The 27,804-nt window shown below is 41.3% G+C and overlaps 4 protein-coding genes across 8 annotated transcripts; 2 read left to right on the top strand and 2 right to left on the bottom strand.

Annotated features, from left to right (window-relative positions):
* The first annotated feature begins 52 nt into the window (after positions 1-52).
* LOC105564613 (tryptase) lies at positions 53-15,500 on the top strand. 2 transcript variants are annotated; one of them, XM_012017114.1, is made up of 7 exons: positions 53-1,940; positions 9,208-9,706; positions 12,452-12,762; positions 13,141-13,616; positions 14,392-14,666; positions 14,908-15,053; positions 15,325-15,500. In XM_012017114.1, exons 2-7 carry the CDS (start codon positions 9,538-9,540, stop codon positions 15,475-15,477), a joined length of 1,530 nt encoding a protein of 509 aa, XP_011872504.1. In that variant the 5' UTR covers positions 53-1,940; positions 9,208-9,537; the 3' UTR covers positions 15,478-15,500. The 2 variants fall into 2 exon arrangements, with proteins under 2 accessions (XP_011872504.1, XP_011872505.1); XM_012017115.1 differs by lacking the exon at positions 9,208-9,706.
* Positions 15,501-15,515: 15 nt separating this feature from the next.
* Positions 15,516-19,690, bottom strand: LOC105564611 (serine/threonine-protein kinase greatwall). Of its 3 annotated transcripts, none has more exons than XM_012017113.1 (3): positions 19,141-19,690; positions 16,409-18,357; positions 15,516-16,030 (listed from the first exon to the last, which is right to left on the bottom strand). In XM_012017113.1, exons 1-3 carry the CDS (start codon positions 19,333-19,335, stop codon positions 15,997-15,999), a joined length of 2,178 nt encoding a protein of 725 aa, XP_011872503.1. In that variant the 5' UTR covers positions 19,336-19,690; the 3' UTR covers positions 15,516-15,996. The 3 variants fall into 3 exon arrangements, with proteins under 3 accessions (XP_011872503.1, XP_011872502.1, XP_011872501.1); XM_012017112.1 differs by having other exon boundaries at positions 15,517-16,030; positions 16,386-18,357; XM_012017111.1 differs by lacking the exon at positions 15,516-16,030 and having other exon boundaries at positions 16,060-18,357.
* Positions 19,691-19,788: 98 nt separating this feature from the next.
* LOC105564614 (serine/threonine-protein kinase VRK1-like) lies at positions 19,789-23,141 on the top strand. Of its 2 annotated transcripts, XM_012017118.1 has the most exons (9): positions 19,789-19,870; positions 20,159-20,355; positions 20,754-20,806; positions 20,890-20,959; positions 21,151-21,347; positions 21,429-21,642; positions 21,780-22,453; positions 22,567-22,671; positions 22,794-23,141. In XM_012017118.1, exons 2-9 carry the CDS (start codon positions 20,190-20,192, stop codon positions 22,923-22,925), a joined length of 1,611 nt encoding a protein of 536 aa, XP_011872508.1. In that variant the 5' UTR covers positions 19,789-19,870; positions 20,159-20,189; the 3' UTR covers positions 22,926-23,141. The 2 variants fall into 2 exon arrangements, with proteins under 2 accessions (XP_011872508.1, XP_011872507.1); XM_012017117.1 differs by lacking the exon at positions 19,789-19,870 and having other exon boundaries at positions 19,989-20,355.
* A 74-nt stretch (positions 23,142-23,215) lies between these two features.
* On the bottom strand, positions 23,216-27,664 carry LOC105564615 (nuclear export mediator factor NEMF homolog). The gene is made up of 10 exons (XM_012017119.1): positions 27,470-27,664; positions 27,048-27,219; positions 26,757-26,959; positions 25,599-26,677; positions 25,351-25,531; positions 24,940-25,241; positions 24,679-24,853; positions 24,282-24,597; positions 23,922-24,193; positions 23,216-23,843 (listed from the first exon to the last, which is right to left on the bottom strand). Exons 1-10 carry the CDS (start codon positions 27,523-27,525, stop codon positions 23,645-23,647), a joined length of 2,955 nt encoding a protein of 984 aa, XP_011872509.1. The 5' UTR covers positions 27,526-27,664; the 3' UTR covers positions 23,216-23,644.
* Positions 27,665-27,804: the final 140 nt, after the last annotated feature.

The following is a 27,804-nucleotide window of genomic DNA, read 5'->3' on the forward strand; positions in this document are numbered from 1 at the left end:
TTAATATATAGTATCCCTAAATATTATATTAACTAAATTGAATATTATATATATATGTTTATATCATAGGGAAGATGTAATAATATATTCGAGACACTTTATATATTTGAATAATAAAGAGATGTGCTATTGGTTATAACTTACATCATATAAATTGAAAATATAGATTGAAAACTTCTGGATTATACTACGTAATTTTTATCGATCTCGACATTTTGTTATATTTTTATTTTATTTTATAACCTGATGGATGGAGGAACTTCTCAACCTGGGACTCGATTATGAATCTTGTCCTCTCGCGTGAACTCCAAAGGAGAGAAATTTCATTGAAGAACTTACTATTCGTCACTTTCGAAAATTTTCACTTTTCATAAGTTCGCGCTAGAGGAAAAGCCCCTGGATCTTCACGCATTTACCTAACCAAATAATTTTTTATACATATACCTGTGACGAATGCGGAGTAACGTTACAAATTTATTATACAAAATTATCACATGGTACTATTAATGTGCACGTCCGCTGTTACTGAATCTTTTATTCGACAGTTTACTCCAATACCACAGTTTGCAGCAAGTAGACGAGTTATGAAAATGGCTGCACGTTACATTTATGTGACATTTATATCATAAATGCCACATTTGTGTTTACTGGAGCAATAAGAACATTTAAAAGAAAAACAATTAAACTAAACATGTTCCTCCTCTCAAAGGAAGTCAAATATGAAAGGGTTAAATGATCTCACAGATGTATAGGCTTCGACTCGACTGCAAATCGAATGTGCAAGAATGTATGTAGACACATGTCGCTGGATGTACGAAAAGCGACACGTTACATATTATTTGTTTTCGTCCCACGAACGATTTATATTGATGGTTGTTAGCTTAGGATACCGAAGCGTCGTGTTGCAAACGCGAACGCCATGTAAATCAATCAAAATTGATTTAAGGGTCCCGGTATATGTTAAGCATACGTATAATGTAGATGCATATGAGAGAGACGCCCAGTCGTCTCTATTAATTTGTATCTTAATTCGTACGCCAATCTCTAGGCTTTTAATTTACTCGCGCGTTTAAGAAACGCATTACTCACGTTGATCTTGTGAATTGTCATCTTCGAAAACCAACAAAGTTTTATATTCATATCGTGCCGTTCTTTCACGTTAAACGAATGACTTGGAATGTTTATGTTAGTCAATGAAAGAAGCTACCGCTGCTTTCTTCATTTCCGCATTTTTATTCGATTTTACTCAGAATGTTTTAAAAAATATCGATTTCGCGCGAAAAGCTGTAAAACGTGCGCGAAATGTAAAAGCAAAAAAAAATACTTGAGTCTCATCAGTGACGTAAAACGCTAATCGACACTTTCATCTTATTTGACCCGTTGTCGCTAACGAGACTTTTACAGCTTCACATTTACGAGCGCCGACGTATTTACGCGCGTGCATGAAGACGTCGCGCGGTTTCGCAATGCCACTGTCAGTCGCAAGCCGATCATCGCGCACGAATAAATGCCTTGATGGCTCGAAGCGGAAATCTTGCCGTGTGTGTGAAAAAAAAGAGATTTAAGCAAAAAATCCGCGAAGCCGCGCGCACGGATCGCCTCCCCGTGCCGCATTCTCTGCCATGTCACGCTCGAGATAGCATCGAGAAGCCACGACTTTTTCTAAGTCTTAAGACTAATAAGAGTAATATAATCACGCTATACGTGTATGTATGTATCCGTAGTGTAATATCTTTACACGCACACAAGAACTCAGTCCAGACGTTGGAGGATAAGATGACGATTCAATATCACGAAACTGAAGTGAGCAACGCTGTTCCCTCTAAAAGAAGAAAAAAGTATCATACGAGTTTAGTCTTTTATCTCCAAGACATGAATAAATGAAAGCTATCTCTCTACGGCTCCGGAGTAGAAGAAAATGCCATTATGTATTTTCACATGTAAGTATCTTCATTGCATTTGATGTTTTTCATTCCATAGTCAAGTCGGTCGAGAATAGAGTCCGTAAGAAGTGTTGGAATTTTTATCAGCAGAGAGATTACAGACTAATTTAGGATGTTCGATGCTGCTGATAGAATCTTGCCAGAAACACAGCAGCATTTTGTTTGCTGAATACACTATTGTTTATGCTTCAAGCTGGCAGAATAGAAATGGAAAGCAGGTTTTCATGACAAATGACTATAACAATAGTCCTACTAACGAAAGAAGTGCAGCAGCACCTAGATTCGACAGAATCTGTTCGGTTTTCGTCGCTAATGTTGTTACGTCAGCAGTCATTGTCGACAAGATACAAGCTCGATACGAACACAGTTGATGCCAATTGAAGCAATTTTTGATCGACTCTCATGGCAGTCTGTATACCGCGGGCAGTTTGTTTATATACTAAGATCATTATATTATTTTTACACATACGAATATATCATGTGAGTTACTTCATTTTCGAGATATTGATTCGAAACCTCCCATACAGCACGCCTGTCTAAAAGACACATTTAAGACGTCTTTAAGTCGTCTTTTAGATATGTATTGTCTAAAAGACGACTTAAAGACGTCTTAAAGATGCCTTTTAGACATGCGTGCTGTATGGGCTGTGGGAGACAAGAACTCGCGTCGATTACGACGAGGACTCAGCACTCGAGCAGACGATGTACGCGATGTACCGGTAACAATAATCCGTGGTTATATAGTTCGTAAGGTAAATTTGGAAGTAACGCTAATGTGCCACCGACGAAAGCAAGCCGCCTGCCAGCTTGTGTACGCATACAAGGGGCAGACAATACGGGATATCTATTAAAAGATCTGCATAGGCGTATATATATACAGACATAAGACAGATATACGCGTATCTGATGCCACTTACGTTAGAACCGTTAGATTAGAGCAGAACAATCACGGTTACGACAACTTTTCTCGTTTGACGTTAATCATAATAATGTACGTCGATATCAAAGCATAACGATATCAAAGCACCGATCAAAATACGCTTGTAAAAGTCTTTTATTATTATTAAGTACTATTTTTTTGTTACATTTATCGCAAATAGTATGTAGATGGATATTATTAATTTTATGGATTTTATGAAATTACGCGTAAGCTGCATATATATTATATAATAATTATATTATTATATATTATTGTGAAATCTTATATTATTATTTTTATACACGAGGATGAGTGTCTGTACTCAAGCGTGAGAATGTAAATGATATAGAAAGAAAGGGAGAAAGCGAGAGAAAGAGTGTGCATGAATGGATAGCTCAAAGCGCGGAAACTTCATAGAATGAAAGAGAAAATGAGAGGTAGAATTTCTGCGAAATCAATCTCTAAAGATAGATGTATGAAATCAAGACCGTTGGTTAGCTTTAGTCCATGACATTTTTTCGCATAATCACAACATCGCCCATCGCTCCCCCGTGCCCATCGACCGTTGCATCTCGGAACGAGACCGGGAGTACACGACTCGTTACGTGAACAAACGAATGTGTCTTTCTCATCGAGCCATTTTATTATAATAGTATCATCCCTTTATTATCCTTACGATTATTAATATTATTATCTACATTATAAAAGCTGGGCGGACCAGCGTCGTCGCGAGGGAACCGTCGATCGTGCCCGCCGGTGGCAACTGGAAATTGCGTCTCTCTCTCTCTCTCTTTCTTTCTCTCTTCGTTTATCGTTGCTTCCGCTTTTTCGGAGGCTGTAGATTTGCATACATAGATGCGATCGCGGTTCCCTCGCGACGGTTCCTCGGGCCGTCCCGATATCGTAAATTAAACTTAAACGACGTAAATGGCGACGTGAAAGAAGCCTACGGGCTTTAGATTTATTGTTAGAGATAGAGGAATGCATAAAAAAAAAGAAACCGTTGCCGATTGGCAGACCGGATTGAAAGAGCCGTGCTGAAGTCGGTAGCGAGACCGTTGAAGTATAGAATTCGAGAATGCCTATGATTGTTTTAATACCGTCGCGTTGTCTTGCCATCGTGAGATTGTGTTAGAGGTGATATTATATTATGATGTTTATTACAACAATAAATATTATATTAGTACGTTTTATAAAAAAAAAATTGTACGCCTCTTTCATTGCTGAAGATAAATCTTTGTTACCTTTATCGCCACGCCCGTGACACTCATATAGATATTACTGATATTGTTAATATTATTCTTATTATTAAGAGCCAATATAACCAACATCATTGTAAACCTGAAATACTCTTACCTACAGTAGAAAGTAGAGTATAAATATATAAAGATCATCGGCAAATATGTATATAAATATATACTTTCCAAATTCTTATTACACATACGTATTGTACACGGGATAAAGGAATTGTGAAAATTAAGTTAACAATTATTATAAGAATATCGAGAAACAGAGACACAATGGAAGTGTGAAGTTCTTCGGAAAGAAGAAAAATAGTTGAAACATTAATCTTTTATCTCCAAGTGACAGATTGTTTGTCCTCGCGTTTCGAGGTACTGCTATTATATAATGTCGCATACATATTTTTACATATATATTTTTCGAATCGCGATATCGGTCATCTCTGTATTCGCTGATTCGATGACACATGATAGCAACTCGTTTCTCAAGAGTCCTCATTAGCATAAGTACGATTCAATGCCTCATTCTATCTCACGGGATCCCGCGATACATACGCGAGATAAAAAATGACAATCATATTAGCATAAAACACGAGATATTCATGCGAGCTTAAAAACAATTTCGTTTGTTCGTCAACGGAAGATTAGATATTAAAATCTAGCCATACACAAATGGACGGGTGGTTCGAACAGATTGGGAAAATTGAAGAACGTATAATAAAATGACAGAAAATGATAGTCGGGTCTATCATTGTTCTCATTATTGCTGCTATAAAAGTCGTCGGCTCTTGCTTTATTTCGTTTCACGCAGCGCTGAGGTGATCGTGGAGCAGCGCCCGAAGGAAACCTGTTGGCGAGGAATTCAAAAGGAAAAAAAAGGGAATTCCGAGCGTGGAAACCCATAAGGAGAGATAAAGAAGATTCCACGTCTTAGAGAAAGAACGAAGGGAGTGCGCCATAAAATCACCGACGCTGTGGAGAACGTCAGGCCGCTTTCAGAAGGGTCCGCGCGCATTTCACGGCTGACGTATCTTAACGAGCCGTCTCCTCGGCCGACACTTCGATGGAATCGCTTATCCGAAAAAGCCTGACATGACACATCCAGTACGATTAGTACGGAACAAGCGTGCGACGTTATTCCGCGCCAAATCGACTAACGGAACGTGAGCTGAATGATGTGTATTCGACTTCGATGACAGGGGGATTACACTTAATCCCGATCAGTTATGAACCCAATACAATTACGACGATCGTCGATAAGAAGGAAGTTGATCAATTCCAACTTATAACCACAGATTCGCCAAAAATTAAACGGTCTCTTAACACAACGAATTTAACAAATCAATTTTTCACGATGCAGAATATAAAAAAATGCAGTTATTTTTATAATAAATCTCGCGGAAAAATACTTTCTCATTTGAGTCCCGTAGAAATGCATTTAAAAATAATTGACAGGCGCGTGTGAAAAATGTATAATTTTCCAATGGATTCTGGTCAAACTTTTTTTTCAGCTTATCTTTTGCGAAAACTCCGACAGCTTTTATTTCTCAAAAGAAAGAGGCTTGAAAGTACTCGTTAAAGTAAGAATCCCCTGGCATTTCTCTGAGATATGGGAGCCTGATCAGTTTGCAAATAAAAACTACAGAGGGGAAATTAATTGGCGCCTTGATTACGGGATGCAGCTTGCGTATTTCCTCGGACACAAGAAGGAACAGGGAGACGGAGAGCGTAAGTGGTTACAGCGCGACTTAGTCAGGCGGTTATCATCGTCGGCTAGAAGTCAGCTGGTGTGTATGCAAGCATCACGGCAATCCTGCGAGAATCCAAGACCTTGTAGGGTCACTGGCCCTGACGTGAATTATAGTTCTTAGGCGTAGTATTTGTGCTGTTCTCCGTTTTGCTCGCGCGATAGAAACACATGTCGATCGGTTGCGCACAGCGTACATTTTGTGGAACGGATCTATGAATACGCGTGGCAAACAATGGCACAGTTTTAAAGAGCGTTTCTACTTGGGACTGCTTCTTTCGCGAGAGGACTCCTTGTCATAAAACAGGACAAAATTTCTCCTTTGAAGAAATTATTTCCTCGCAGATGCCGCACATCGGAGCACATATTATACCGCGAGATGTTTATTCCCCAGGAAACGATCAATAAAATTGCCCATCGGCGAAAATGATATTTCTCAATGCTCCGACAGATACATAGCGCACACATACGCCGGCATATAGTTAGATCTGCTTCTTAAATTACTTAACAGGTTTTGCTTGCCACATCGACGCGAATGTCAACAAATGAGCACGCATAAAAACGATAAATCAATATTATTAATGCTATAAAAAGATCTGAGGCTCCGGAGCGGTATAATGAATTGAAATGATACGCCGTTAATACTTTAAACCAGTATCAGAGGCGCACAATTTTTCTAATGAAAGTAAATATAGTTTGTACAGTTGAATCATACCGTTGTTATCTAACAGGAACAGGATTGTAATTTCCAAGTAGGATTCAACGACTCATAAGCAATCACGCGTACAACTTTTATGACGTTATGAAAGTGAAGTTTTATTGTCTACTCCGTTATATCGCGTCAGAGTAGTAAGTCGAGTAGTAAGGAGTAGTAGCAGAGCATATAAAAGGAAATGAAATTTCCGTCTGGGAATAGTATCCATGGACCGGTTTCACGAAGCACTTTGTGTTTATATAGTACATTATTACACTATTGCACTCATTTCGACGGCATTTCTGAATAAGCAAGAAATAACGAATTCTATCAAAGAGCTTGGACTATTTATAGCGTCGCGCTTGTTTAATTTTATTCATCTATCAATCGACACGTGGCGTACAGATATCCCTTTTTTTTCCTTTCATAGACCCTCCTTTTCGAATGACGTCGTTAGAACCGCAACAGACGACTTCGATATCTCTCAGCTAATTACAAGTAACCCCGGCCCAACCGGTTTGCACGTTTCGGAGGAAGGATTTTGCCAACGAGATTCAGTAATATTATAATACAGCGACGTCAGTGCGAAATCTCGAATCCAATTTTACGTACGCATGCTGAATATCCGGCATACACATCGCATGACGCTCTGATAATAATGGGTCAACGACTCGAACAAGAACATTGAACTTGAGTAGCAAAAGACGCCTCCTTGTCTCAGCCTCTCGAGACTCGCGCTCTGAGAACTTTATGTCGATAACGAATATAAACGTTACGAAATGCGATGGACGGTTGTACAAACGTGTGGCAGGCACATTAGGGCGAAGCTACAAGATTCTCGCCACCCACGATCGTCACCTATCGCTGGGCCTTGATACTACGCGTGTATTTTCGGCAAGGTCCGGTTTGGCGAGTTAGACACTAACCCGCTGTCATTATCGATTATTAAGCCCTGCTTCGCGAGCGACAAGAAAAAAAGGCTTTATCTTCTCGAATGTCGACAGTAAGTGGTTATTAACCGTACAAAGAATGCACGGTCAAAGAACGCACGAACTTAAAATCTCTCTTCCTCCCTCCACCCCTTGGTGGATGCGGTTCGTCGACCTAGGTATCGCGATCCTGACGTACACTTCAAGGTCCTCCGCTTTTCGCTCTCCTGCGGAAGGTACTGTTTATACCTCCGCGAAAGATCGAAGATCTCGTCCCAATGGACTGTTTCTAGCGAAACAGGCTTGCCTACGACGTGCAAACGCGATAAAATATTATGTGCCTCTCGTTCGCCTCAGATCATAAGCTACTTTGTATAAACGTAAAAACATCCTCCGTTATTTCTTCGGACAATTACTCCAACGAATATCTTTTTGTTACTTTACATTATATATATTGAACTTTATATTACATTGCAATATATATAATATTCTTGCATAATGCCGTTGAGTGACACAAGTGCAACAGGCAAGAGTTGAAGGTAGCTCCGGAATAAAGAAAAGATCACAAAGGTCACACATGGAGGCAAGACGGTTCTATATTCGCCGTCGGCGGAAGGAAATGTATAAATACGTAGCGTCGAGATAGACCAGAAGGCGAGGATCACGGTGGTAATGTGTATAATATTCTTGCATAATGCTGTTGAGTGACACAAGTGCAACAGGCAAGAGTTGAAGGTAGCTTGGGAATAAAGAAAAAGATCACAAGTGGAGAGAAGACGGTTCCATATTCGCCGTCGGCGGAAGGAAATGTATAAATGCGTAGTCTCGGGATAGACCAGAAGGCGCGGGGATCAAGGTGGTAAGCAAGTTCACGGCCGTCCCTTACGTACAACCTTCTCTTGGCATCTTCAAGGCCAAGATGCGAAGGATCGTGCTCTCTATGCAAATGCCATTGCGCGGCATTCGAGTTGAACACAAGGCGTGCGATCGAAGACCGATCGAGATCGTGATCCGGTCCCATCATATAGCTTACATAATCGAGATAGGTCTCATTCACAGATGGAAGTTATTGTCCCCGCGCTATATGCTTAGACCGTGAATATTTCTCGAAGAACGTCACTCCGAACGGTTACGTAGAAATTGTAATGATTAATTACGTAGAATTATAATGCAAAATAAATATTGTGCGTACTACAAAGAATTATATGTGACGAAAAGGAGGGAGGCCTCTTCTGCCTTGTGCACCATACAATAAATACATTTGCTTAATATAAAAGACAGCTTTAGATTGTAAATAACAGAGAAGCATGCCATGCAAATCATAAAATGCAATAAAATTCATGTTTCGTGTTGCAATCATAATCTAAAGTAATTTCTACTTCATAGTTTTCTCATTATTAAAGGTACAGGATGGTGCGCGTAGCACCAAAGCTCCAAACGCGAAATACAGGTGATAAAGAAAATGCAGGGCACGCAAGTTGTTGAAAATCAAAAGCCGCTTATTCATCATATAAAATGTAAAACTCAAATGTACAGCACATCGTTACTAAATAAAACTGTAAAATTGTATTCGGGGCCGGTTTCACGTGCGCCATCCTGTGTAATTGAAAAGCACAGGGAACAGCTAAGTACCTCGGCTGCTCTAAATCAATCCTCTATTCGCGATAAGATCAATCCACTTTGCGCGCATCAGAGCATAAATAACCAAAACGATTATTTCTCGCATCACCGTAGGGAGACCGTGTCTGATCCCTACCGTTTATCTTCCCTACCGTGTCTGCGCCCTATCCTCTACCCCGCGGCCATCGAGGTGGTGATAAAAGAGCAAGAGAAGAAAGGTGCGCGAGAACACCTCGTGTGCGTTGTAGCGAGGAGGAGGGCGAGCCCGTTATAAGCTCGAGCAGCGGCTATTCAGCGGCTTAGGCGGCCTAGTGGAGTCGGCACGGTCCCCGCCGGTGGTTCGCGCACGTGGACCTGCAAGTCCCCGTGTCCCCGCGCGCCGTTCGTTGTCTCTTCTCCCGCGGTGTCTCGGGTTCTTCGCACGCTATTCTGGCAGCCCGGGGTATGAACAATCGGCCACGCAGACCGTCGCCCTTCGCGATGCTGGTGCTGGTGCTCGTGGTGCAGGTGATCGCGACGATCGTACCCGCGGCGGCTGTCGGGTCCCTGTCCAGATCACTCAGCTTCGACGACGTTCGCCTGGAGGAGGACGACAACGCCGACGTCGTCGAAGGTCGGTATCGACTGTCGAGTATTATTTTACATGTACTCCTCGTCTAGATTTCTCATGACATACGCGACGTCTCGTCTACATCTGCCTACCGGATGTCCCGTTTTCGTGACTTTAGTTGAGAATTCCGCGGACGAATCTCTTCGAAATGTGATGCAGATGTAAAGCGAAAATTAAGATCGATTGTAAATACCGACGCGAAAAGTTCTCCGTTATAGATCGACAAGGAGGGATTTGTACAGAATGCCCATTGTTCTCCAATACTATTCTGCTACTTGCTTCCTATTAATTTGATTTGTTTAAAATTTGTCTCAATGGCATGTAGCAAAATATATTTTTAATTAGGATCTAAACGGAAGAATGTTCCGATTCCTACAATCGCCCTCTTTTCGAAAATTAAAACATCTCAGCTTTTACGTGACGATGTGTTTAAAGCATATTTAAAAAAAAGAATCATGTCACTATCCTCTTGTTTATTTCACACATAATAACTGCTCTGAGAACTTGTTCCTCTGTAAGTTATATCATCGATTATCTCGACAGGTCATTAGTCAAAAAAACAACGGCCGTTCTGCGCGGCTTTTCCTTCGTTGGTTAATGACCTTATTTCTCATGTTCTTGACGTTTGCTTTCAATGATCGTGAATTCTAACAGGTGCAATACATATTGGAAAGAAAATAATCATTTGTACGTCCCATACACGGCAACAGGAAGTTCTCCCGGCGCGCACAAACCTCACCTTCGACGTACGTGTGCACCTGTGTGCCTCGCGTAGGTCAGCGAACTCGCTGCTAAGTATTTCGATGGAATTTTATTATGACGTTTCGATCATTCACTGTGCAAAACGAATTTTACGCAGTCGGCAGCATTAAAAATAAATGTTTCCCTCTCGCACATAATTTCTAATCATGCTTTTGGACGGAAAGCAACTGTGTATAAGAAAAGCAAATGCTTCTTAAGAAGCGACGCGATTGCCCTTTTTCTTTCAGTCACCCCAATCACGTGATCAATTAGCCGTGTCGTGCATGTGACAACAAACAAACATACGTGCCGAGTCCTATTCGAAAGCGCAATAACTCAATAATACAAACAATATTAGGTTCACGCATAAGTTCGTCCCGTTTTTAAACCAAAAATTTCATACCTGTTGTATTTTGTCTCACGAGTTATTTTATGACGATCAGCTTCAATCAAGGCTAACCCTGCCGGAAATGATTCTACATCTACAAAATTCTACAAAACAAATAAAATATACTGCTAGAATCTAAGAAATTCTACGTAAATGCAAAACGTGTTATAAAAATCAACACGAAAATGCTAGAACTGGAACACTTGTTAATTTTTGTAATATTCTACAAGTAAGCAGATGTTTTAATTCTTTAAGATTTTGTTGTTTCTCAAATTTTTAAAACTAGTACAGTTTTGTACTCATTTTTACAAAATTGTACATTTTCATGAAATACTACTTGCAATAATTTCTTGATTTGAAAACATTGTAATTTGTGGTATTATTTCGTAGATATTTTTACAAAAAAAAATTAATGTTTCAAAGAAGATATAAAAATTTCTACAAATTTCTATTTCGAGTCAATTTTTTGTAGTTATTTATAGAATTTTTTTTCCGCTAGGGAAGATTTCGTGACTGTCAATATCGGAAGGCCGTCCAGAACGTTTCTCATCCGTGAGATTAAAATTTCCATTATGAAATCGTCGGAACCACTTACGAACGGTGGAATCATCAATAGCACCTTCTCCATAAACAGAACACATTTTTCTTTTAGTTTGAACTGAAGGCAGTTTTGTCTTTTCGAAACTAAAAAGCATAATATGCCGAAAGTGATGCTTATTTTTATCCATCTTTATAAATTTACACGACTCACAAACATCAATCGACGACAACAAATTTGACAGTAAAGTTTTCGTTCAATTGCTACTTTCAAAAGTTTAATACGTCATATAAGTGCGAAGTTGATAGCAGATCGAATTCGTATATAAAGTGCGCGAATTTAAAAACGGGACGAACTTATGCATCAACCCAATACATTTTTTACCGTAACGGAATAAACAAATTCTAGAAATTCGCCTACACTTTCAGCTCACTTGCACGCGATTTATTCGTGATATATATTCAGCGCGATTATAAACTCGCATCTTTTGCAGACGATACGATTAAGGTTTCACCAACGTCGCTTTAACTTTAAGCTTAGTTTAATTCGTTCTTTGTCTCTTTCCAGCTGTTACTTCAGAAAGAAACAAACACGAATTAAACTAGGATTAAAGTTAAGCGACGTTTGATGAAATCGGACCTAAGGGACGATGTCCCGATAATTTTATCGCAATTTTTTCTAGTTCTGTTTGACATCAGGAAAACACACACGTCATGTATATTAATGTATCCGGACATTAATGCTAAAGCACAAGTATTCTTGAGTACGTGCTGAGATAAATATGCTTGATGCATCCTGATTCCGCGATGGTAAACACGATAACGTACAGGCACTTTAACGGGTAAAGACTGAAGAAACGTGCTTGAATAAATCTCATAAAAATTTGCACGATAGCCAGCTTGACAGAAGATCACAAACAGACAACAATCACAGAATGTGTAAAAAATTTTTGTTTTAAATTAAAGATATAAAAATTGAAAGCAAAAGCGAATGCGCCTCTAATTATCCTGCGAATAGGAATATGCTTTACTTTCTATCATACAAAAATTAATGAATGATATATATACAATTCGATTTGCAGCCGCGATCGATCCGGATCAGTTCGGATCGAGGGAGGGTCGGGGCATTCTTTGGAACGGAGCCACGACTCGCGAGACCTGCCTGACTTCGAAAGGCGAGATCGGTCGTTGCACGACCTTCAAGGAGTGCTATCCGTACTTCAAGATTCCGGACCTTGGTGCTCTGGACGGCTGGGTCCTCGGCGTCTACGACACGTGCAGCTACTTCCGCGAGGATGGAAGCCCGAGCTTCGGGATCTGTTGCTCGAACCTGAATCCCTTTGTCACGCCTGATCCCGACAATTGCGACAATCCTACCGTAGAGCATCCCCAGGTAAGGCATCCGAAGACTCGTCAGCTGTTTCGCGACTCAGTTATATCTTCCATAAAATCTAATATTCGCGAGCGCACGCGTTCCCCGTTCCGTTGGCGGTAATCACTTTCCCTACCGGGAACTCATAAACATTATACGTGATCCGAATTAAAGCCCCTTAGATCCTATTAGAAAGTTATATCTCTGCCGCGTCGATTCGGCAATACGATTTCACAAAAGGCCTTTTTACGGCCCGCGCTTTATTGCCCGGTGTTCGCGCATTCCTTCCTTCAGGTCGGGCGCAATACCACGGTCACTCCTTTCATCTGTCCCTGAGAATCTTTCTGTTTTCGCGCTATTTGTCAACTGAACCAAAGTACAAATTAAAAATTGTTCCAGGTGGAGGACAATAAGAAGAAAAGCGAGGACGCGGGGATAGCACGCCCTCAGGCAGCACCTACTTGGCCACCACCGATTCCCACACATCCGCCCGACCACACGATACCGCCACTTCCGACTCATCCACCATCGCCCGGTCTACCGACCTGGTCCACCACGGCGAAACCGACGTTCAGCACGAGCTCGAAAAGACCTAGCGTCGCTACCACGTGGCCGACGAAGAAACCAGGCTGGTGGATCACCTCGTCGACGTCCACGTCGACGACCAGCAAGTCTCCGATCAGCGGAGACTTCGCCAATTCGCAGTGCGGTGCCAAGAACGGCAATCAGGATCAAGAGCGTATCGTGGGAGGGAAAAATGCAGACCCGGGTGAATGGCCGTGGATCGCCGCGCTCTTCAATGCTGGACGGCAATTCTGCGGCGGATCGCTCATCGACGACACGCACGTGTTGTCGGCGGCGCACTGCGTGGCAAAGTGAGTTCAATTCATTTTATCCTGCACGTGGCATCTCATTCGCGGAATAAAATGAATCGATTGAAATATGATGCTTAAAAAACGATTTCTTTACCACTGACATATACCGAGACTCTGAATCCTCTTTTATCGATAAAAGTGCCTCTAAAAGTGGCTTGTAGCCAATCAGAAGGCTTATTAGCCAAGAATCTTAATAAGTATGGAAACGACCTTACTGGCAATTCTTTATTAAAATAAAACACAACGTTTCGAACAGTAATACTGGTCCTCCTTAGGTAACCAACTTACAAGAGTGCCGGCAAATGTAAGATTCGTCAGATTAGAGATGTGAAAATTAAGTTCGAAGTCAGAAATTTCGTTGAACAACGTGTCTAGTTGTCAACGTTAAAAAACAAAATAATATTCTGTCACGTTGTACAACGAAATTTCTGACTTCTTAACTTAATTTTCACATCTCTAATCTGACGAATCTTACATTTGCAGGCACTCTTGTAAGTTTGTCACCTGAGGAGGACCAGTATTACTGGCCGAAACGTTGTGCTTCATTTTAATAAAGAATTGCCAGTAAGGTCGTTTCCATACTTATTAAAATTCTTGATTTCTTGACTGGCGTCACTAGAGCTGCTATTTAATTGCTTATTAGCCACTTTTTAGATGCGCGAAAGAGGGTTCAGAATACGGGCCTCTCTCTTTTTACAACTAGATTACGAATATATAATAAAAGTTATTGATGATTTGGAAATATCTGACAAAAGAAAATGTTGCATTGTTGCAGTATGAACTCTTGGGACGTCGCGAGACTGACAGTTCGCCTCGGTGACTACAATATTAAGACGAATACCGAGATTCGTCATATCGAGAGACGCGTGAAGAGAGTTGTGAGGCACCGAGGCTTCAACTCCCGTACGCTCTACAACGACGTGGCGCTTCTTACGCTAAGCGAGCCGGTGGAATTCACCGAACAAATACGGCCTATCTGTCTTCCTAGCGGCTCGCAATTGTATTCCGGCAAGACGGCGACCGTCATTGGATGGGGTTCTTTGAGAGAAAGTAGGAATATTTTTGCACAAATATGTACTGTAACTCGCGCGAGTCGAGGGAAAGATTGTTGCTTAAGTTAGGCCAAAAAATTATGTAATCAACATTCATATAGTCTCCTAAATGTTCTCGTTTGAAGGACCAATTTGCACGGTCGTTCGTAGCGCAAATATTCACGGATTAAGCTCTAGAGCGTCTCTTAGGAAATGTATTCGCGCAAAGAGTCTAATAGCAATTGATTATATTCACCTAGGTGGGCCGCAGCCAGCGATTTTGCAAGAAGTTTCAATACCAGTGTGGTCGAACAGCGAGTGTAAACTGAAATACGGTGCAGCGGCACCAGGTGGAATAGTTGACAGTTTCCTGTGCGCCGGTCGAGCCGCTAAGGATTCATGCTCGGTTTGTATTTGTGCATTCGTTGGCATCCGTTCACGTTGTTTTAAACGCAATTCGTACCCCACAAAACCGGATACAGTTATCTATTAATTAAAAATTACAATCAGTTTCAGTAAAAAAATTAATTGTTTGGGTAAAAAATCGTTGAGTTTTTAAGAAAATTGAAAGTTAGAATCAGATGATTTCACTTCGCGGCAAAAATACGGGGGATACACACTTATATTTACATTCGAAATGTATTATAAGACCTGACGCAATGATGTTGCATTTACAGGGCGACAGTGGAGGACCCTTAATGGTGAACGACGGTCGCTGGACGCAAGTGGGTATCGTATCATGGGGCATAGGATGTGGCAAGGGGCAATACCCAGGCGTGTACACGAGAGTGACACACTTTTTGCCGTGGATTTATAAGAATCTAAAGTAGAAGACACGCGCGTACTTATCGCCACGTCCCTTTCGCACCCGTCGCCTGTTTCCTCGACGAGAGGGATCGCCGAAGAAACGTGAAAACGATCGCACTCGCTCCGCAAAAAAATGTGATAAAAACTGTCGAGCCCTAACCAAGAGCTTCATAGCGATATTAAAAATGTCCACCTTCGTAATCGAAAGTGACAACGCCTCCCTTTTAAGGAAAATTTGATATCAGCCCTCCTCCCTCTCCTCTTTTTTAACTATGCGACATTCCATTTCAAGTTCCATGTCATCGCGCCCTGTGTGTACGTTCTCTCATCATTTAATAAAATCATCGTCATTCATCTATTGTAGAAGTCGAAGTAAACTCGATGATTACAAGTAGTAACAAAATAGTTTATATTTTATATTGCTATACATATACACAAGTATATAAAAAAAATAAAGTTATACATAGTAACGATTTCGATATTATATAGGCTTCTGTTTTTGCCACGTCTGCATGCGATACGCCGAAGATTATGTATCGCAACTACTTACATTCAATTGCTGCATAGTATTCCGCGCTGGAAAAAAAAGAAAGAAAAAGGTTCTCCCGTTAGCCGCCAATACTATGTAACGGTAGCGTCGTTTAAAAAATAATACCGCGTCAGAATGCTGTCGAAAAAGTGTAATTTTAAGGTACTCTTCTCTCACGAAAATATATAGAAAACTACCAAGTTCCTCCTTAAACCACTCGAAATCTTGCTGGACGATAATCGTGTTTATACTAAATGCAACTTCTTACACCTATTTAGACGTTTCCGATTGACACTTGGATGACTAGAAGCCCACGTTTTACGGCGCTCAAACTCTTAATCACCGTGTCACGCGGTATTATTTCTGAAACGACGACGAGATTACAATACCGGGGCGACGTACTCTGAAAATAGCACGTATCATACTTATCGTCCGGCTGCGGGATGAACGGGGGCACCGCTTTCGACGGTTCGTCCCAGGGAAAGTCGCGGAAGAGGCTCATGGCGCGCACCTCCTTCGCCGTGGGACGGGAGGCTTGATCCAGGGTGAGGAGCGCGTCGATGGCACCGGTCGCCGCCGACGACAGGGCCTCCTCGTCTTCCGGCCACGGTACGTCGCGTGCAAGAATGTTGGCGAACACCGCCTGTGGTGTTTCGTCGTTGAACGGCGGCAGGCCCGTGCAGAATTCGTACAGACAGACGCCCAGTGCCCACCAGTCGACTGCCGGCCCGTGACCCTGCTTGAGCAACAACTCCGGAGCGAGGTAGTCGGGTGTACCGAGTATGCGATCGTCCGATCGGTTGACGCCACCCTGGCCGCCTCTTCTCACGGACTTGGGCGTTCGGTAGGGCGTGTAACAGTTGCCGGAGTTGGCGGGTGTCTTGATAGGTGAGATACCCTGTGGCGACCGATGACCCTCGGACGTATTGTCCGAGTCCGTGTGTGGATCCTGGGCGGAATGGGAGGCGGACGACGGCGGTAGGCGAAATCTCGTCTTGATCAGAGTCTTGGTGTCGTCCTCCTCCTGGTGCTGCTTCTCGTTGCGATCTCTTTGCCTGGCGGAGGATACCGGCGTGCTGAAGGCCACCCTACCCGCAGATCCAGCGTTCTGCTCGGTGTCTTGATTCGGCGTCCTGCTTCCATCGTTTTCCGCCAGACCGGCGATAATGTACACCGTCTTCGTGGAGACAACGTCGATCGGGCTCGTATAGGGATACATAACATCGCGGTTGTTTCTCTTGGGTGTCTTTTCGACGTCCAGATCTAACGCGTTGATCTCGCACGTCAAGCCTGTCGTTACGTTCGCGTCGGCCCGCTTCCTCTTCTTCGATCCTCGAATCACGAATGAATTGGCGCACGTGCTCACAGGACTGGTATGCACGAGAGACTGATGCTGCGACTGCTCGGCCTCGAGCGTAGACTCGTCCTTCTCTTCCTCCTCCTCCTCCGCGGTCTGATCGGTACGGGTGTTGGCCTGCGTGGAGGATCCCTCGCAGGTGTGGTAGCTGCTAGAGCTGTCCACCAGGCCATTCTCGCGACTTTCAATGGTGCACTCGTCCTCTTCCGTACTTTGCTCCTCGTGGCTCTGCTCGAAGCGCAGATCCTCCGCCGATTGAAAGGGCGTGACACCAGATATTCGAGAGTAATCTCCGGACGCGACGGAAGATATGGCCGAGTTCGGCGACATATGTTCCGCGGATTTAAGATTGTAATTCCTCTGCAGCGCGGAGAGCAAGTTCATGGCTGGCGTGCTCCTGTCGCTGAGATTCGACTCGTTGGTGGACTTCTGGCCGGAGCCGAAGGACAGGTGGGACGTCAGCGAGAGCAGCTGCCCGGGTGTCCTGGTGCACAGGCTCGGCGTCGTGGGGTTCACCAGATCCGATATTTCGAGATCCCGGTGCAGGGACGATATCTTACTCAGCCCGAAGTCCGTGAGCTTGACGTGTCCCTCGCGCGAGAGTAGCATATTGTCCGGCTTGAGGTCTCTATGGACAATACCGTGCGAGTGAAGATACTCGAGCGCCAGGCAAACCTCCGCCGTGTAAAACGCCGCCATGGACTCCTCCATGAAACCGTAAACGCCGAGCAGGCTCTTAAGATCGCCGCCCACCATGTACTCCATGACTAGATACACGCTGCTGATGGACTGCAGCGAATAGAAGAGCTGCACGCAATACGGGCTGTGAGTGAGCGCTAACGCTTTCCGCTCGATTACCACCTGCGACGCCATGTTCTTGTTTATCATCTCGTTCTTCTTCATCACTTTAATCGCGTACACCTGCTCGGAATTGGTTTTCTTGTACCCTAAAAATACTTTACCAAACGATCCTCTGCTTATCGGCTTTACTATCTTAAAATCCTGTATATCTGGCACCTAGCAAAGAAAATACTATTAAATATGTTAATTGAACCACGAATTTCTTTATGAAAAAACAAGCTTGTAAAATACGCTATTTGTACACGTTGTTACCGGTGGGATGTAATCGATATTTCTTACTTTAACATCATTCGTAATCGAGGTACAGAACTGCACGCTTCAATTATAAGACTTAACATTTACTTATTTCAGTTCTTGAAAATATTCTCATACTACTATTTCTTAGTCCACGTTCAAAACTCGTATAACTTGGCGAGTTAAACAAGTTAAAAAAGAAGAGGTCAGCATGAAATTGCATTAAAGCAGAAAACGCGACAGTCATAAAACTAATAAAATGTATGCTTTCAGGATTTCTCTCATCAAGAAATATTCACATTTCTGTCCATTTTGAAAAGTCACATGTTTCGCTCATGTACACATTATGCAAAAGGATCACGCACGAGTGGGTGTTTTCAACGCCTCCTCAGCTCCAGAGATGAAAGTTTCTCAGGTCAGTCAAATTTGATAGTCGACCGCGTCGACCTATCAAGTAATTCTCTAACTTCATTTACAAGTTGTCCACTTTAATTGCAACAATTGGGAAATCAACAATTCATTCAACGAGCGTAATGCGGTCGACCAAGCACCAAATTTCATCACCTTGAAAAAAATCTCATCTGCGGAGCCAGCGCTGTCCTCTCTCAGGGGCGCAATCGAGTTCTGTTCTCAGGACAAGCCTAGCAAAAAGAGACCCTCGTAGACGACGAAAGAAACCTTTCGGGAGACAACGGAGCAGCCTACCTTCGTGGTGGGATTGACGATCTTGGATATGGTGTTGAAAATGGAATTGTTGATGCACCTCTCGGACTGTTGCGGCGTGCGCTCCCCGTGACGTTCCGCGTCATTGTCACCGTAGACCGTCTCGACGCTCGGCTCGTTAACGTTGCTTTCCCCTGATTGCGATCTCGGCGAGTCCGGCGCGGCGGTCTCTTCCATTTAAAGGGAAAAGCGAGATAAAAGAGAAAGGAGGAACCGCCAAGAGAGAGAGAGGAGAGAAACGGAGATAACCTAAACGACCACCGGGCGGGCGGGCGGACGCGTGCGTGCGCGCGTGCGCGCGCGCGCCAACTCCTGCGTGCGGGGCTCGATCGCTCGCGCGCGAGTCGCCTCATAAGAATCGCTCCCGTGCTGCTGCGAATCGCTCGGCCGCGATCGTGTTTCCCGTCCGCATTGTCGCGCGCGCCGACACCTCGGGGAACCGGCTGACATAACCTCCAAGTCAACGCGCCGCTGCTCCGCGCCGGCTGCGCCAACTTCGGGCGCGACGACGGTCCCGCGCGCGCGGTCCACGGCGGCCAACGTCAGTCCCTAGGACTCCAATCTTCCCTTCGCGCTGTGTGCGACGCGCGCGATGGCGACGCAAGTTATCAACTGAAGGGTTTGACCTCTCGCTAGTCTCGCTGCTCCGGAATTCGTACGAGTCCCCGTTGCGCCGTTCTCGCAGAAGCAACGTTTATTTCCGCGGGAATCGGTAAGGATCTTGCGGCAACAGCACAGGGCGATTTTCGCGCGCGCGCAGCTATTCAGCGCTCGTCAGTTGGCCACCCCGTGTCGCGAGTATTTAAATTCCCTCAAGCGGTTGCCTGTCGTCACGGACGTCACGTGTAACGGCACACGCACTGGCTAGTCTCGCGCTCTTTGCCGTTCCCTCGCGTTCTCCCGGTCCCGGTCGCGCGCGTAACGCCACCACAATTGCTCTTCACGCGCGTTATTATTATTTTTTTTAATCGCTGTCCTGTTACGTCCGGGCTCTCCGCAGATTCTGACCTTCGGGGATTCGACTACGCGCGATGGCGGCGAAGGCAGCGAAGGCAGCGAAGAGGGTACCGAAGAAAAAGGGAGGTTACCAAATGCCCGAGCCGATACCGGCCGGGGAGATTCTCATGGACCTGTCTAAGAGCCGATGGATACTCGGCAAGTCGATCGGTGTCGGCGGCTTCGGCGAGGTTTACTCTGGTAGGCGAGACGAATCTCGGATGCTGTTACGTCGCTGCCAACGCGTTGTAAACATAACGGCAAAACGCCCGGGAGTGTAGACGGTTGTGCAAAATCGATCGTTCTTCTCTGCGAATTTTGTACATAATTTTGTACAGTTTTATATGCACGGTTATCTGCGAAAGAGACGCGTAAAGAATGTCTCCAATTTTGTTTCGCGTTGCTATATGAGTTTTATTGTCATTGCGCAGCTCTTTTATATGTATATAACTTTCTACAGTGCCTGCGCAACGACAACATAAACATTAAGAGCTACGAAATATTGCGTTGCGTTTGTACAAGCTGTATCTTTTGTACGTTCTTTAATTATTTGGTAAATTGATGGATTGATTAATTAATTGATAACTGATTAATTTTAGCTGCACCGTATTCAGGAAACATTCCCAAGGAATATAACAATGTCATAAAAATTGTAAGCATATTACATATCCTTATTCTCGCTGTTATTTTTCCTTGGTCTTCGTTCTGACTTGTTTTCTTGAAAACTTGTTTCAGGAACCACACGTAAATGGTCCGTTATTTGTGGAAATGCATTTTTACATGAGAAACTGTAAGCCAGATGACAGTAAGTCTCTGAAAGTAAAATTTACTTTTAATACACGTTCTCTTACGTGATCAATTCCTCTTAAAATTGCAGCCTACAACATTATCGAATTGCATAACAAAATATTCGAGAGATAAACATATCACAGTATCTTTTTAGTTGATTGCATAACAAAATATTCGAGAGATAAACACGTCGCAGTATCTTTTTAGTTGATGACTGGCAGAAAAAGAAGAAACTTGCCGCGCTCGGGGTGCCTAGATATGTTGCTTCTGGAAGTCACGAATATAAAAATACAAAATATCGATTTTTGGTAATAGACCGATACGGGAAAGATTTATGGAAGATATTTGAGGAGAATAACAGACAGTTTCCGGAGCACGTAGTGTATAAATTAGCTTTGCAAATAGTAAGTCAGTTATAAAAAGAAATTGCAATAAATTGTTGCTTTAAAAAGGATACTTTATATATTATTCTGATACATTTCTAGATAGACATCTTAGAGTATATTCATCACAAGAATTATGTACATGCCGATGTCAAAGGTGAAAATTTGTTACTTGATTTGAAATCGTATGATCAAGTTTATTTAGTGGATTTTGGCTTAGCTTCTCGCTGTACATCGAGCACTGAATTGAAAGTTGACCCAAAGAAGGCACACAACGGTACTTTACAATATACGAGCAGGGATGCTCATATGGGAGGTAAAAATTGTAGAAATAAATGTTAATAAAAATTAGCAGTCCTGATGCAAATACAATTTATCAATCAATCTCTTTTGAATATAAATGAGCAAAATCATTGTCATACTTTTAATTACCATTTTTCTTTGCCTTTTTAGTACCCACACGTCGCAGCGATATAGAAATTTTGAGTTACAATATCATCATGTGGTTATGTGGTTCGTTGCCATGGGAAAATTTACTTGATCCGCCTACCGTTCAGAAAGAGAAAGAAAAGGCTTTCAATAATATGGACAGTTTCCTGGACAAATGTTTTCAGGGATCTGTTCCACAGGCTGTACATAAATTTATGACTTTAGTAGCCAGCCTAAAATTTAACGAAATACCATCTTATGAAAAATTGAAGGAAGTATTAATAGCTGGTTTAAAGAAACTGAATCATAAACCAGATGGGAAATTACAATTAAACAACATTGGTATGGCAACTGCTCCTAAAAAAACTACACAGAGAATGAAGAAACCCGCAAATGGAGTCAGAAGCAGTCCCCGTACGAAACGTACAGATGTCCCGAGTTCTGAAAATGAAAAGTCAAGACTGAAAAAATCAAGACAAAGTACTATAGGTGTTGTAATTGACAAAAAGCGTTGTAATTTAAAAGAAATTGAGAAAGTATTAGATGATATGGATTCTGATGAGGAATACGACATACAAATTCTTAAAAAAGCGAAGAAAACGGAAGCCACTGAAAAAGCAAGTAAGATAACGACAGCTCCATCGCGCAAAAAGAAGATTCCAATCCAGGATGATTCTGATGACGATTCTAATATACAGGTAATTATAGTAATCTGTCGGAAAGAGGAGGGTGTGTTACGCAATTCTTGATTTGATTTAAGTTTAATGCCTTTTCTGACTTGTTATTAAAATATTTATTTCTCTAATTTTAGTCATCAAACCGTTCAAATAAAACGCAACGGAAAAAGCCGACCAAAAGTACAATTACACGGAAGCCCAAGTCTCTAGACGATTCAGAAACCACTGCTGAGGCTGAGGTAATAACATTTAATTAACGAATTTGTACTTTTCAATATGATTTATATAAATAAAAATGAAGTATGCAATTAGTATATAAATATAAATAAGTGTGTAACATATACTTTCGATATATCTTTAGATTATATCAAAAGGAACAAAGTCAAGACCTGCTGCGACTGCTGTTAGGAATAAAGTAAGTACCAAGAGTAGATTGCAGTCCAACAAAGTAATACCTACAACTGAAACTGAATCGGATGAAGAGATGTTTTGATATATAAAATAAACAATAAAATAACAAAGTACAATTATGTACAGTATTTGTACTAAAGAATATAATTGTGTTCTGCATTTATACACTGTGTTCTTTTATACGTGATTATTTACGCATTTAATTAATAATCATTTATACAACATTATCTACAACGTGCTCATCATGATTCAAATAACAATCTAGAGTTTTTGTATATATGTGTATAATTGCCGAAAATAAAAAATTTCAATTTATGAATTGTTAAAATAATGATAAAAATTGCTCTGTAATAAAATGAAATGTTGAATGCACATTGTTGAATGATGTTTATTCTTTTGTATGTATACTGGTAACAGAATCTTCAGTGTTTTTACAATGTAATCGCACAAGTAAATAACCATTTGGGAAAACAGTTCGCCTATATATTTTCAGATAACAAAATTTCAAAATAGATTGAAAGAATTATAAAATTTAATTGCCTCAAAAAGATTTTATATATTTACATATCATACACATATACTTATTAAATATTCAAACTTGAATATTTGTTTTTAACACGTGGTAACCTTATAAACAGTAAATCTCAGTTTCATTTAAAAAATATATATACCTAATATTTTTGTCAATTAATATTCATGAAATATTGTGTAATTGAAAGAAAATGTGCAATTTCTTTAAAAGTAAATTTGTGCTGCAAATAATTAAGATATCACCTGTTTGAATTAAAAGTAGTTTTTTAATTATTTTTTTAGTTTTTGAATCTGAGGGGCGCTTATCTTCACTTTTCCAGGTATATTTCTAGCTATTGTCTCATCTTTAATTGCCTTTAGTAAGTCTTTTTCACGTGAAGAAATTTCTTTGTCTCTGAGAAATACAGCTATAGCTGTTTTGGCAGCTTTGCCTCTCTTACCAATGCCAGGTGTCAATTTTACTTTAAATCTAAAATAAATATTGAAATATGTTACAAAAAAAGTTATATAAATACTCAATTATCAAGTATATTATATAATTACTTACTTGTAATTTTGTAAAGTATTGTAAGGTGCTACCACAGGAACAGCAAACAGTAACTCGTCTTCTAAAAAAGGTTTTCCTGTTAATTGATCGAGCATATCAACCTCAGGAATCGGACCCGCGTCTTCGTCGTCAACGTTATCTATCACATGCATGGATTGCGGTGGAATATTTGGTTTTGGATTCGGATTGGTCTTTTTCTTTCCTTGTTGCTTTGGACCTGATGGATCTTTAGCTCTATTTTTTCTTTTATCTTCTTTGGCTGCACCTGCCGACTGAATAATTGGCAAAATATATATTAGATTAAATTAATAAAATTAGAGAGCAAGTATTCAGTAAAATTAAAAAGATCTAAAATAGAACCTGCAAGACAAGCATTGAAAGTCTTCTATCTTCCTCATCCTGATCTTTATATTTTTCTTTCATTTTCTTTAGTTTTCCCTTTTTTCCTCGTTTTAATGCAGGTTGCTCTCCTTTTTTGTTATCGCTTTCATTCTTATCAGTCTGTTCAATCTTCTCTGTTGATTCTTTTGGATATGCTTTTTGTTTCACTTTTGTATGTTTCTCTACAGATGCATTTATCATAACAGGCTTATCATCTCCTAAATAAACTACATTTTCTTTTGTGTCCTTCTGAGATTGTATCAAAGGCTGATTATTATCAATGTGTAATTTTACCCTGTTTGATGCAAAATTGTGTCATATCATTTGATTCTAATTGAACGATCGATTATAATGGAACATTTTTATATCTACTTACTTCGGACCTGACAGATCAATTTTAATTTGTGTATCAGGAAACTGATATTTCGTATCTTCTTCATCATCTTCTTCACATGTATCTTTTTTAGCATCACTATTTGTTGTGTGGGATTCTGACTCCTGATCCTCTTCTTGAATTGGATTTAACGTATCTTTGTTTTCCAGAGTCTCTTCTAATATTAAAAGTTACAAGTTTCCAAAAATATATTAGCAATTAAAGAATAATTTAATTAAATGTTAAATGATTTGCATCGTTTACCTTCGTCCGAATCACCTTCTAATTCTATTTCCTTATCATCTTCAACTATCGAGTCCGCTTTCTCGCTTTCCTCATCAATTGCTTTCACCTTTCTCTCGTCCTTGTGTCGTTCTATGGAACTGTCCTCCAAGCGAAACATGATACCCAATCCCATAATTAGTTGACTTTGCGTCAAGTAATTCTTTTTCCCGCGTATCATGAAGGAACCAGTAGTAAGATATTCTCCAGTAGGTGCACTCTTGGATACTTGATCATGATGCACCCACCATGCACTGGCTATTACTTTCGAATCCCATGCTATACTATGAATATAAGATTAAACATGTTTACATATTTATAATAATATAATAATACATGTGTAAATTTGATGCTTCTACTGTTGTAAGAGTAAAAACCGCCGTAACTATATACCTGTATGCAACAGCCATTGTACCTGCCTCTGCCAACGATTTTGGCGGTACAGGATTGCCACTGGGATTTTTTATCACGACAGAGCTAGCACCAGTTAAATCTGCGTGAACGTATAAATCCCCCGCCTTTAGATACCTTTTCACTATCAACTCGTTCTGCTGTTGATCTCTCCCTCCAATCACTAGATATTTTCATACAATGTCAAAGTTAATAAAGTTTCGACGTAAATTATTAGAAGAAATGCGTACCTAAATAATTTTCAGATGTGATAAACCAATAGAATTTTTCAAACCAATACATCTTCCTTAATTTATTAATAGTGTGTATGGTCTGTACTTCTTTCAACGTTTGCTTCGTCTTCTTTTCCGCCGACTTCAGAGCTTTCCCCTGGGATTCTATCGTTTTCTGTTGCTTCTTCGCGGCTGATTTTTTCTGACTGTAATACTTCTTGGCGTTACTAAACGCTGTGTGAGCTAAATCTATATCAATCATCATAGGTTTGAGCTCAGATTCCTCATCACTGTCTTCATAGGGATCGTGCAGTAATAGAGCAATATGATTCGTTTCTAATTTTAATTGTTTTACAGCAGAAGCGACAGGATCGCCCCTGGCTTGAGCCTCTTTCAACAAAACTTGAATGTCTGGCCAAGACATCTGATTCGCCAAGGCGCTTTGTATGGCCAGTATAGCGTTGTCCACTAAAGTTTGATTCCTCGAGATCAATTCCGCTTTTTGTTTATCTACTTCCTGCGTCTTTTCTAACGTGATCAATCTCTGGCTGTGATCCTTTCTCACTCTCTCCAATTTTTGCAAGGCTTCTCTCTCCTGTTGCAGAGCCTTCAAATCTATCTTCTGCCCTTCCATTGTAGAAAAGTATTCATCTACTGTGGCGTCAAAAGAATCAAACTCCTTGTAAGGCTGATTATTATATTGCTCGAACAAAAACGGGTGAAATTCAATGTTGGCAAATATAAAATCCTCCTTGCCATCCTGATTGAGCTTTGATTCTTTCTTTTGCATTATATAGCCCTTTGAGACATTTTTCTTCGCGTGATCTATCATGTTATTTGCCTCCTCAAGTGCTCGGGTTAATTTTGGCATATCTTCAGCGATATTAAAATCCTTACCGATTTTGCAACCAAGATTGAATCCCGCCTGGAGCAAAACATGATCGATCACAGCTGCACCAAATTCTAATAGTGGATTTAACACTTTCTTAAGAGTATCTCCCTCCTTAGCTTTCTCAATGTGTTCACGGATCACATCTACAGGTGGCATAGTCGTGGAATGAGCTCTATCCAGGGGATATTTCTCCTTCACTGCGAATCTAAATATCATAGGATTTTATCAGCACGTTGTACGGTGCCATGTGTGTACAAAGTTGCAGATACATTTTGTGCGCTTACCTAATCTTATCTCCCTCCGTATGAGGCCTCAGCACGTACAAAATTACCATTTCGTAATCAGTGAGGATTATATTACCGCGATCGTACACCTCTAAGATCACGTGGTAGGCAGCCTCGCCGCTTCCGAACTGCAACTTTATTATTCTATCCGTACCGACTTGCACGAGACTCTCCAATCTTTTGTTCTTAAGGTGTTTGCGCATCTGTGAAATTATACAGGTTGCAAAATACGTACTTGTGTAACCGGCAGAGCTGTGTTAGAACTTAACGTTATTATTGTTTAGCGGGTACCTTCATGGAGAAGCCCGAAGGAGCTACATTCTTCGGCCACTCGAATACCGTGGTGTGGATTCTGTTGCCGGATTCGAGCAGAAGGACGCATTTTTCCTCGCTGCGCTGAAGACGTATAAGATACGTGCGGTGATCTATATCGTATATTTGATTCACTCGCATGCCAACGAGCCTGAAAGCATTTACAAAGATGTGAAATAATTTGGGGAGCTCGTCTTAACCCACGACTATCGTACAATTCGTATCGACATTTATTTAGCAGCGAAAACGAGCTGCGACTGATTAAAGTATCTACCGCGATATAATAAAATTGTGTGTCTTTTTTCAGGTAAAAGATCTGTTTTGAGAAGCGGAACATTCTGACCATAACCTGAACACTGTTGTTAACATAAAACTACGTTCTTTTCGTCTCGCCCCTTTACCTTTGCAGTTCAGTTACCGAACATACAAGATCGTAGGTGTTAAATCTCGTCTTCATCTTTGGACTCCTCCTTGAAAAACTTATGGAAAAACAGCCACAGCTCGGCACACTCTGACAGTTGGCCCTACGTTGCTAGCTTGCACAATATGACTGCTCGAAGAAGACACGCGCGCAGAATGAGCGACAAGTCGCGTCACGCACGCGAATAAAATGCAGACGAACATTTTTATCGAGAATTTTTTGCGAAATTAATCTTATCTATAAATCGTGTTATCTGTTAAATTTTATTTGACTTGTTTTTTTTCTCTCTCTCTCTCTCTCAACCGAGTGGACGTA

Source organism: Vollenhovia emeryi, unplaced genomic scaffold, assembly GCF_000949405.1.
Source record: "Vollenhovia emeryi isolate VEMERY1.0 unplaced genomic scaffold, V.emery_V1.0 DF939161.1, whole genome shotgun sequence".
In the NCBI taxonomy this organism is placed as follows: Eukaryota; Metazoa; Arthropoda; class Insecta; order Hymenoptera; family Formicidae; genus Vollenhovia; species Vollenhovia emeryi.